Source organism: Chlorocebus sabaeus, chromosome 9, assembly GCF_047675955.1.
Source record: "Chlorocebus sabaeus isolate Y175 chromosome 9, mChlSab1.0.hap1, whole genome shotgun sequence".
Lineage (NCBI taxonomy): Eukaryota > Metazoa > Chordata > Mammalia > Primates > Cercopithecidae > Chlorocebus > Chlorocebus sabaeus.
The window spans coordinates 128,901,845-128,914,006 of NC_132912.1; the positions used below are offsets into that span (position 1 = coordinate 128,901,845).

The following is a 12,162-nucleotide window of genomic DNA, read 5'->3' on the forward strand; positions in this document are numbered from 1 at the left end:
GGGATGTGATCACCTATGTCACTTAAGTTGCATCTTGCAGCATCTGTTTCTGCCATGTGCAAGGCTGAATTTGCATGAATTAAATGTGTGCATGATATGATTGCACATCACAGAGATGTGTACAACTTATAAAGACAAAGGTATGGGAAGGAAGAATTTGGCCAGGAGGCCAGGGGTGCAGGAGGGGTTTCACAAGATAAGGTGCCATTTAAGAATGAGTGCTTAAGTGGTGCTTCAAGAATGAGTAGGACTGAGGGAGTCAGGGGGACATGGGGATAGAACATAGTGCAGGCATGGTGGTAAAGAGCATGGCCTATTTCGGCAACTAGCTACCCTGACAAGCTTCATGGCTAAGATGTAGGAATGGGGGCTCTAGAGTCCAGATGGCCCAGGCTACCCAGTCCCATGGGCATCATGCTAAGAAGCCTGGCTTTGAATTCAGGTGCCATCCGGGACTTCCAAAGGACTGGAAAGCAGGAAGGGAACAGGCTCTATCTGTGCCTTAGACAGAGCACCCTGCCTCCTTTTATAGAATGGAGGAAGACTAATGCAGGCAGTGGTAGAGAGCAGAAAGAAAAAGCTCATGTCAGGATACTGGGCCAGGAGAGTTAAGAAGTGTTTCAAACCTTACTATTTCAGGAGAGAAGGAAGATGACAACCCTATCTTCTAGGGACAATTAAGTGGGAGGCAGGGTCTACCGTGGGGGACAATACATTTGCATAATTGGGAACTTTCAGCTGGGGGTACCTATAATTGATTGGAAGCAGAGGATTAGATCTCAGGGGTCAAAGCAGAATGAGAGGTGTGGATTTTAAGTCAACGCATGCTAGATGACAAAAGCCGAAGTTATCGTTCATAACACCTGACACAGCAGTTCACACAATGGGAACTCCACATGTGGTGGCTCTCACTGCCACTGTCACTCATGCGAGCCCCCAGGTACAAGTAGGCCATGAGGTCACAGTTGAGAGGGACATCACCAGCGGGACCCTTCTTCAGAAGTGGGGCCACAAAGAAACTCAGAGGAGACCAAGAGTGAGGGACAGAGCCAGGAAAATGAATGAAAAGCAAGAACAAAAACATACGAGAAGAAACAAGAGAATGGGGTCTCAGGAGCCCAAAGAAGAGAGGATTTCAGAGGAGGAGAGGGAATGGGTGTCAAGATACGTAAGATAGAGAGTGAAAGGTGTGTGCTGGCTTTGGAAACTAGGAAGCCATCTCTGACCTTGGCAAAGGCCGTTCCAATGACATGTTGGGAATGGGAGCTGCTACCGTGGGTTGGGAGGGAACTGCAGGGTGGTAAACCAGTGAATGCGGACCACCTTTCTGGGAAGTCTGGTTGTGAAGGAAAGAATGGGGATGGCTGTTGGAGGGGAGAGCAGGGCTCGGTTTTCTCAGCTGTAAAAAAAAAAGGCACATGGAAATGTATAGAGTAGAATGTGCCTCTGTCATTTTAATTAGTTGCTATTTGATATTTGAGACCTGCCATATGCTAAGGGAAGCTTTAGTTTCATGTTCTAATGGGTTTGCCTTCTATTTTCCATTTCGCATACTCTTTCTATAACTTCATTCTCACTCAAGAAAGCTGGAAATTGGACATTTCCTGGAGTATTCAAAGGCTGAGCTCAAGTGAGGTCATCTCACGATCAATCACATTTTGACACGTCTTCGCTGGTTCCGCAGTTAATTTTTTCAAGACATGAAATTGGAGTTTGGTTCCTAAAGACACTTTAAACTTTTAGTGTCACCTTACATGTCTGTAGTAGTGTTAAGTTTCTAGCGTATTTTACAGCCACTGTTTCATCTCATTCTCACAATGACCCTTAGAGGGAGGGAATGCAGATAAGCCTATCCCTACATTATAGACAACAACCAGCGAACAAAAGTGCAAGCTCCCCAACACACACGAGGTGGCATCCTTTCCTGTCCCTCTACTCCTTCCACTAAATTCTCAGTGGCAGTGATGGCTCGATTCTTGATTTGGAAAGGACATTCTAACATCCCATTCAGAGAGAAAGAGAGGGAGAACTTGACAGTAATTTTACCTAAATCAGCTCAATCGACTTGACTAGCACTCTGGCATTGGATGCAACATTAATTTCCCCAAGTGGATCTAAGCCTTGGGTGCTCACTAAAATCATTGGCGAGTATTTTAAAAAAAAAAAAAAAAGAAAGAAAGAAAGAAAGAAAGAAATCTGTGTGGGCCCGCCCCAAACCATTTAAGCCATCTCAACAACTGGAGGTTGAACACTGTTACTTGTAAAAGTTTCTGGGTGATTCTAAAATGCAGCTAGGCTGAGAACCAGTATACATAGTAAGTCAATGACGTGGTGAACACCAAATTAGACAGGGGGTCCTTTCTCTCTGGGGGTGTATATGATAGAAGCTCCTGCCACCTACATAGCCAGGGCCAAAACACAGGGGTTGTCCTTAACACCTTGAATCCACTGGCGAGTCCAACAAACTTTCCCTTCAAAATACGTTTCCAGTCCAATCGCTTCTTGTGCTCTCCATGGTCAGTGTGGACGCCTCCCTCTCCTTCCTGGACAGTTGCGCTGGATTCCCCATGGCTCTCCTTGTTTCCATTCAGGGCCCTACACTGTAGTCTGTGCACAGCTGTCACAGATCATTGTTAAAACTCACTTGCACGCCCTGCCCCAAGCCCCCAGGAACCTTCCCATAGCTGTTCTACCCTGTCAGGGCCCTGCTCATCTCTCTCCACGCTCCCTCTTTGGCTCCCTCTGTCGCTGTTTCCTTGGCCTGGATGCTCTTCTCCAGAACTCCACATGGCAGGCTCACCCTTCATGTCATTTAGGTCACCCTCAGATGTCACCTCCACAGAGAGGTCTTTCCTGACCACCTTCGGGGCAGGGACACAGCTCCAGCACTGGGTGCACGGCAGGCACATAATCCAGATTTGGGCATGAGTGACTGAACCCCCAGGAACTTGTTACCGCTTTTTAGCCCAGAGTGCTTTGGGACAAAGCACTGCAGGGCAGGTGACCAGTCTGCCTGAGGTCACAGGGGTGGCCCCATGCTATGGCATCATGGGATGAAGAAGAATGCACATGAGGAGAGAGGAGAGGGACAGTCAGAGCCCCGGGCCATGGGGTGGGGCCGTGGTTAGTGCCTCTGGGTCATAGAGCAATGTGCTTTTCATGCCAAGCCTAGAGTTTGTCTTCACACTCTAGGATGTGGATGCGAGGAATACCTCAGAGATTTTCAAGGAAAATCGTGATGAGTTAGATCTTCATTTTAGGAAAACAATTGTGGAAATCTGTCTGGAAGAAAGCCAGAAAGGATGTGACTTGGAATTTGAGGCCCCCTGTCTTTAGGTTCCCATGGCATTCCCAACCAGAAATTGCTGGCTAAACTTCCAGTTCTGGCTTAGTGGACTTGTCATGGCCATCTGATAAAATGTTTAAGAGCTAGGGATTTCTGGCAGGACACAGTGGTTCACGCCTATCATCCCAGCACTTTGGGAGATTGAGACAGGAGGATGCTTGAGCCCAGGAGTTTGAGACCAGCTTAGGTGACAAAAGAGGCCCATCCCCTACCCCCAATTCCCTCATCTCTACCAAAATAAATAAATAAAGAAGAAGAAGAAATTAAAAAGCTAGGCATTTCTATATAAATAAGGAACGTGCTATACGGTTGTGAACACTGCATGTCACCTCTGGGGAAAAAGAGTCACAAAAATTAATGTTATGATTTGGTAAGTCATAAAAATTCAGAATATTTATCAGAGAAGGAAGGCCACAGTTCATGTCATCATCTCAGGAGGAATGTCTGTTTCCTACAGGCTACTACCTTCCACAGTGAAGTCACAGGTGGGAGGAGCCCTGTGGGGAGTCTTGGCCCCTGCTGCTCCCCCATCACTCCAAGTCTGTCTTATTTTCCATGCTCTAGACACACCTGCCTTCTCCCTGCACCTCCAGCCTCTTACACACTGGCTCCTCTCATGGCTGGTTCTTTAGAACTTATTGAAACAATTACCTTTCCTTCTTAGAAAGGGTTTTCCTGGCCAACCTATCAAAATCCATCTCCTCTCCTGGCCCCTAGAATACTTTGTTGTTTTTTTCTTAACACTTATCACAATGCGAATTTATTTAATTATGTTTCCCTTACTGTAATGTAAGCTGCAGGTGGCAGAAAGTGTGCCTGCCTTCTGCATTGGCTGCATGCCTAGCACCTGGCACATAATAGGTGCTCGGTTAAAAACTGGCCAAACAGAAAGAGGCAGGGAGTGAGAAGCAAATCTAAAAGTCTATATTCTGAGGCACAGCAGGCACCGTTGTTCTGCAAAAAATATTCTTAACGTGAGTATGCTTTGCATACTGAAGATACACGGCATGATTCAGTTCAAAATGAAAATCTTGACTTACTGATAAAGAGGACAGATACACACATACACACCTTTGGCCAGAATGCCTATTCCCACAGCATGTATACACGTCCTCCCCATGGGGAACTCCTGCAAACAGGTACACACAAGTAACAGATATTGACATGCACCACTTCTCATACAAGCTTTCAGGGTTACCCACCAAATATGAGTACATAGTGTAATTTTACGGCCATACACTGATGCCATAAACTAAATGTTGAGATGAGCCCACTGGCGTTACAACAAAATGCTGTCCCCAACTCACCTAGGTCGTCTTGGCCCTACATAATGTCACTCACCTGGAATTCTTTTAGTGCAGTGGGCATATGCCCGTCACCCACAGGGCTCTCATTCTGGAGGCAGAAACCCAGAAGAGTTGGGACAGCTACCTAATAATCATGGTTTTTCCTAGTTTTCTAAAAGATGATGCTTGTGATCCACAATTCAGGTGGTAAGCTTGGCCAGCAGCAGATGTGCCAGTTCCTCCTCCAACACACCTTGTGATGTCTGCCAGGTGGCTGGTGGGTAGGAAGGAGGAAGTTGGGGGTCACAAACCAGAGAAGACCTGAACTGGTCCACCCCAGGGGCAGGCCCATAGCCCTCAGCAGCTTGTCCCTCTGATCCCCTCCAGGAAGGTTGCCAGACACAAGACAGGACACATCCAGTTAAATTTGCATTTCAGATAAGCAACACATAGGTTAAAAATGAAAGTATGTCCCAAATATTGCATGAGACATATTTACACTAAAATTAAATACATTGTTTATTTGAAATCCAAATTTAATCAGGCATTCTGTACTTCTAACTTGATAAATCTGGCAACTCTACCCCCAGGGAAAGTCTATATAATGGCTCCCATCATCCAAGAACCTTTAGATTATTCCATGTTTTTCTATTATTCATGTCTCTAAATATTTTAAATCAACTTTCTTTATAACGAAAGCCTACTCCTCTTTTACTGTATCTATTATGTTGTTTTTAATTTTGCTGACCAATAGCATGATGGAATTTTCTTTAATATCTTAAGTTTTCCTTCCAGAAAATATCAACACCACTATACTTGACTTGTACCTTGTATATTCAATTTGCAACAATGTCCATGAAAGAACAATGTTAGAAATACATGCATGCACATTTGGCATTTGGGTCTTTTAATCAAACCACCAATCTTTCTAAAAGCTCAGTTTCCAAGGTAAGTTCCCTAGATGGAAATCACCTTATCATTACTCACATAAAGGCAGCCCACTGCAACCATTCCAGAAAGTGACAGAGGATGTTCACAATCTCAACTGCTCTTCAAAAAATCTGCTTTCTATTATGGAAAATGATCTAAAAATAGTTCTATATAATACAAGGACCAAGCCGTCTGTATGATCTCTTCAAAGAGCTCATATTTCCACAGATTTTTATCACTTTCCAACTGTTTCTACAAGCACTGAAATTTAAGGAAGTCATGTCAGTTTAGCAGATAAAATGCACCAAGATATTAAATTTAATCGCTATTATTTCAATCATTTTATATTATTCTTTTACATCATAAAAGGCTCAAATCAAACATGTCAAAGTAAACAAAGTTTAGACTGCATTAAAACTCATGACAAACGGGTTTTTAAGTTGCATAAATATATCTCTAGCAATAATCAATTCAAGGAAATCAATGTTAATTAAATAGACATAAATATAGAAAAATGCCCATCATTCATTCAGTTAAACTGAACATGGAAGTTGTGTATCTGGGATTGTAACCCCTGGTTTTTGCTCAAAAACTAATTTTCAGTAGATGCAAATAATGTTGGATCCCTCATCAGCACTGTCACATCAAAATGGGTTTGCATTTTATCTTCTTAAGAATAAAGCTTCCATTCTATAAGGACAGAGTTAGCATTAAAGTGAGTAGAGGCAACCCTTGAATGAGAGAATACCAAAGCAGCTAATGTGATTTAAAAGCTTTGGCAGTCTCAGAGCGGAGAGAAGAAGGAAAGGAACTCACCTTGGAGTCGAAGCTCTTCTCTGGGATCCAGAGGTCTCCACTCCAAATAGAGACACTGACAACTTCATCAGCTCCTCCTTGGTCCCATAAGCTCACCCCTGAATCAAAAGGAAAACAGTCCCATATTTCACTCTAGTCAGGAAAAGTTTGGCATCAGAAGCTTATTACATAAATGACACAGTGAAAATATTTGGAAGTTAAATAAGCCCAGGGAAACACTAGAACCCATTAAGTCATGATAAGTGTTAAAACTGCTGAATTCTCTGTCAATCTAACCATGAAAATTTTGTAACTTAAAGAAAACAAAAGTTAATTAATTTGTTCCTTCAAGACCTATAACATGTGCTGGGGTATTATCATAGACAAGATATATAATTCAGTCCTTAGACAAGCAACAAAAATGCAAAAGTGACTTTTTTGAAATGATGAATTGATGCTTATTTAAGATCTGCTCTGTATTAAAAGTCACAAGGCTTTAGCTGTATTAAGACTAAATCCATTTATTTAAGTCCCAGCGAATCTGTTTAACATAATGCCAATTCTCCTCTCTGCACTTACGGAGTCTAATTTTATATGCTTTAGTAAGTGATTCTATAGACAAAATTAATTTTCCAGTTCAGACTGACTAGACCGGTTTATGTTTTTAAAAAAATCAAGTCATTCAATAAACTATTATACGATCTTGTTTCTTGGGGTCTTGTCTGTTGAACCAGTTAATACACCGACACAGGTTCAATTTAGCCCCATTTCCATAAACAATCCTAATGGAAAGTATAACATTTTTCTCTTCTGGAGGGTGTATCACTTTCTCAACAAATACGCTAATTTCTCTGGGCTTGCTCTCCTATGAGGTCATGTTCCTGCTATTTGGTTTGACCACAGTATATCCCTCAAGGTGAAGGATGGGACCAGATTCCCTCACATGTTATTCCCATTTCTTCAAGCAGGACTCATAATTTTCAGACCTGAGTCATAATAGCACAGTTTTAAGTTACTAAAGAGTTCACATTTATTGGGCACAAATGGTATTGAAATTTTAATCCTAGACATTTTACAGTTCCCCAAATACTTTTAAATCCACACCATTTTATCATGCTCAATGTGGAAGTCTGCAGTTATATTCAGGTTACCAAAGGATTACTACTCGCGTAGTCACTGTCTGAAACAGCCTCTGAGAAATTCTCAAGCTGGTCACAGAACATTCAAAACTCTCAGGTGCTGAGGACCAAGGGGACAAGGAACAGGAATGAACTGAAAGTCCGAAATACAGCCAATGGGAGAGGGCTGAGCTGTGCCGCTCGGCCGCATGGGGAAGGAAGGAGGGAGGGGACTATGGGCCCAGGACGTGTCATCTTCAGTGTGGGGATGGGCTGAGTCTTCAGGGATGAACTTGCATTCAAGCGAGAAGGGTTCTGGTGGAGCAAGCAGAGGTGTTGGCTCTGATGGTGATATCTGTGACATCTGTGGAGGGCTGCCTGGAGGTGAAGAGTCGACTCTCTGAATGGGAGGCATCAGAAGTCCTTCTCCTGGCTGCAGGGGTGCAACCACTGGCACCATGGAGATCTTGAGTAAGTGTGTCTCCCTCCTCCTGTCACTTGAGCCCATGCCTTCCATGTGCTCAAAGGCAGAATAGCGCAGGCTTTGGAGGAAGTCGCACCCCGCAGCAGCACCAGCTCTACCACACATCAGCTGCGGGGCCGTGGTCCAGTTGCATCTCACGTTTACTCACCATTCACCAAGTATTCAACTCTCTACCTAGGGACAGGCACTCTTGTCAGTGACTCTAGACCTGATGCCTTCTGTTAAAAAAGCCCATTCTTTCTTCTTCATGCCAGCAGCCCCAAAGTGAACCAGCTCCCTCTGTCTATACTGCTGACACCCTCATCCCCTGAACACAGCTTCATCCCAGAAGGCTTGCCTCTCTCTCCATCCTGTGCATTTCAGAGGGGGACGTAGAGAAAGCTACCCTCAGGACTTGCATTCTTATACTGGGAGAGAAACGATGAAAACAAGACCATTTCAGAGAGCAACAAGTGTGTGAAACAGCAGGACCACAGCAACTCTGTGAAAACCGTAACCTTCCTGTAAATCAAACATTATTTCAAACTTGAAAAATTAAGAAGAAAACCAGGGAGACAGCAGAATGGCCGGGGATGGTACTTCTGAAGGACAGGTCAGGAAAGTCCCCCTTTTTTGTTAGGAATGGGGAGCTTATAAGCTGAGAACTGACAATGAGAAGCCTCCAGCTCCACATATAGCCACAAGGACAGACAGCAGCAGAGGGAGCGCAAGACTTTCCTTTTCATAAAATGAGGCAGAGCGTGGTGAGCCCGAGGGAAATCACATGATGTGTGAGGGGCACACGGGCCGGTTTCAACGGCACCTTTCTCGAAGCTTTGCCAAGACCTGGGTCTCTTGCTCAGGATCTCACGGGATTCACACATTGGAATGCAAAGAAACAAAGTGAGTTCTGATCCAGCTATACAGCTCCTGCAGAGGCCAACTACAGAGTGCAATTAACTGAACTTATAAGATGGCTGTCATGTTATTGGAACTGGATTAAGGCGGCTTTAAAATACTAGCAATTATGGAGTGAAAACTGGAGATCCACCTGAACTTTCCCTTCACCTGCCGAAAACCACACCACGCGGCGAGTTACCATGGGCATTGGTGTAGTCTTTGGAAAGTCAGCTAAAACTGTCAAAAAAGTGATCGTGAGCATTTTAAAATATCCTCCACATAAACAAACCAATTTCATTATAAGGTACTCCTGGCAGTGCTGAGTTTCCAACACAAGTGAATTGTGAAATTGAGTAACCACAAATCAATCCTATTGCCAAGGGTCTGTTAAATTGGGCAGAGAAAGAGTTCTAAAACTAGAATCCTGTATCACCCCCAACCCAACCTCAGCAATGGGGAGGATGGGATGGTTTCCATGGGTATTCCAGCCACACTACCAAAAGACCTGGAAAGTTTTCACCCAGGCCTCAGATGCCTGCAGGAAAAGTCTTTGCACTTAATAGACTTTCCTTGAGAAGCTGTATGTGTGAGAAGGAGGGAGATAATGCGTGAAATCCGGGTCTTCTAGTCGAACCATTTGCAGGTGCTCCTGCAGGGAGAACTGTAGGAGAGGCAGCAACTCCACATCTTGACTTTGGGGAAGTTCAGGAGGTGTTGGTGGGGCCTCCTGTTGGATAATCAGGGTGAGGCTACAGAAACCAACTGTAAAGAACATCTTCCATCCTCTGAACTGTTTCTTCCAAGGCACTTAGTGGCTCAGAAAGACACAGTTATTTAGTTTCCTGAAGGTAAAATATTCCAACCACTGAAACATTTCCTGTTTCACCTACATACTCCAGTATCTTAATCCAAAAGGAGCCCTTTTTGGCAAATATGTTTTCCTTGAAGAGGCTTTATTTCCAAACATTTGAAGGAGAATTTAGAAGCAGGCTGTGGCAGCCTTGTAGAATGTGGTGCAACCTTTTTGAGAAATTGAGTAACTGCACTATTTGCTGAGTACAGTATTTATTATCTATGTACATGGATAATGAAGCCATCTCTCAGCTTTTTAATTGGCTGCACAACATCCCCTCAGCAGTATCTGTAGTCAGAAGACCATTTCTTATGAGCTTTTCTTATGTATTTATACATTGGTATTTCCTTTAGATGATGCAAATAAAAATTTTATTTCTACTGCACGGATAGACAGAATAAATTATACACAGCTGTGAGGCATCAGAATATATTTTATAGAGTGATCTTATTGATAAATTATAAACGCGGGAGCTGAATGATGGATACATTCAAGCCCGAGAAACCCGGGGAAAAAATATGACCCTATAAAATACACAGTTTGCATATATTTTATTTTTCATAATATATATTTGGGCATCAACAGAACTCATAGTTACCTAAATAAGAAATGTGGATAGATTATACTGGGCAGGAAGTTCCAGGTTTTTTGCCACTGGGTAACCTGACACACTGCTTGCAGTTTTGATAAAATGGCCAGTTTGCTTCAGCCTCAGAGTGGAAAAACACATATTAGATTGTTCGTCTCTGATGGTTATCTGCTGTGATCATCAGCTGTGCTTTCCCATGGGAAGCGTGTGTCTGCTTTGCTTGTCTCCTCGTCTGAGTTTGTCATTTTCAGATCTGATTCAGGCTGGTCAAGATTGCGATGAAAGTTTTTAAGGTTATGGGAAACCAGGCAAAGAAGAAACCTCTCAAAGTGACTCCAGATCTTCCCCTCACGTCACCCAGAGGCTGGCTGCCTGAATGAGTCCTGCCCCATCCTTGCTCTAGCCAATCTTCCTTTGGTAGCTTATGAAGGGAAACAGGAAAGGCTAACCAAGTCCACACCACCCTGATGCCCACACCCGCAAGCTTCATTTCACAAGAGGTGGAGACTGATGCAGTAGCTCGAAGACACATACAGTGAAGAGGAGACGTCTTGGAGCCACAAGACCCAACCCTGGTCCTGACTCCTCCTTGATTTATTTCCATTTGTCAAAGTCTGACATCTGAGGCTCTACCCTCCACAAAATGAAAACTGTACTCTCTCCTCTAAGATTCTCATTAGGTTAAGGAAGCTCAAATACGTCAACATAGTAAAGGGATTTGAAAAGCTTAATCCATGAAATCAGTCTCAGATATTAGAATCCAAGTTTCTAGACTTTGAGGCCGTGTCCGTTTAACCAAACCACACTATTGGTGTGAAAATCACAACTCCATACTGATTGTTTGAAAATGCCAGTGTGTAAGTGGTTGCCAGTGGGAATCGTCCTAAGCCACCCAGTGGGCCATTGAGGAAACAAACTCTGATGAGATCATTAGTCAATAGAAACTTAAATATCACACCTGGAGATCTGGTTTGAAAGGGAAACCATTATCAACACCTACGTGAACTTTAAAATGGAGAATCAATCTGAGATGCAAAAAGTAGAATTAAGATAAACATTATTTTGAAAAATCTAAGTGAAAGCAAAAAGTTGAGGTGGCCATTTGCGAAGAAGCCAGGGACAAGGTTTCGGAAACTGATTAAGCAATTTTTTTAGCCCCTGAATATCCGAGACCTAAAGAAAATCTTACAGAACTGAGCAGCTCCTTGTCTCAGGGCAATATGTTGGTGATGCTCCAATAAACAACAGCAAGATTTCCTTGGTTCAGATTCACATTTTCCATCTTAACCAAACAATGATGTAGTTCTTTCATTTTAGCTGCATGCTCCCTACATGTAAATTAGTGATGCAATTTTAAAATAACATAAGTGAAGGATCCGCAAAAGAACCAGTGGCAAAAGTTAAGCTGAAAAGAGTTGCTTTATAATGAAGAAACCTGACAAACCCTGCTTTAGCCAGACGGTCAAGGTCAACATCAACAGTGATAAGTCCTGTGGATGGTACGACCCTTGACGTGATGTGATGATAGTGACGCTTCCATCTGTGATCTTCTCCTTCAAAACCCACAGCCCCCGTCTAACCATGAGATAAATTCCCAAAGAGGTACACTCTAAAATATACCAACCAGTAATCCTCAAAACTGTCAACATCATCACAAAAAGGACAGTCTGAGGTACTGTCACAGATAAGATGAACCTAAGGAGACACGACAACTAAATGTAATGTGGTATCCTGGATGGGACTGAGCAACAGAAAAAATGCACTCAGTAAGAACCAATGAATAAAGTATAAACCTAATTTAAACTATGCTAATATTGGTTTACTAACCGAAACAAATGTACAATACTAAGGTAAGATGTTAAGAATAGGGGAAATGGGATGT

The 12,162-nt window shown here is 43.1% G+C and overlaps 1 protein-coding gene across 1 annotated transcript in view; it reads right to left on the reverse strand.

The window, feature by feature from the left end:
* ADAM12 (ADAM metallopeptidase domain 12) overlaps positions 1-12,162 on the reverse strand; it is a 373,095-nt gene that overhangs the window by 313,554 nt on the left and 47,379 nt on the right. Inside the window, exon 2 of the mRNA XM_007964392.3 lies at positions 6,379-6,476. Within this exon, the coding sequence (XP_007962583.3) occupies positions 6,379-6,476 (98 nt within the window). The remainder of the gene's footprint in view (positions 1-6,378; positions 6,477-12,162) is intronic.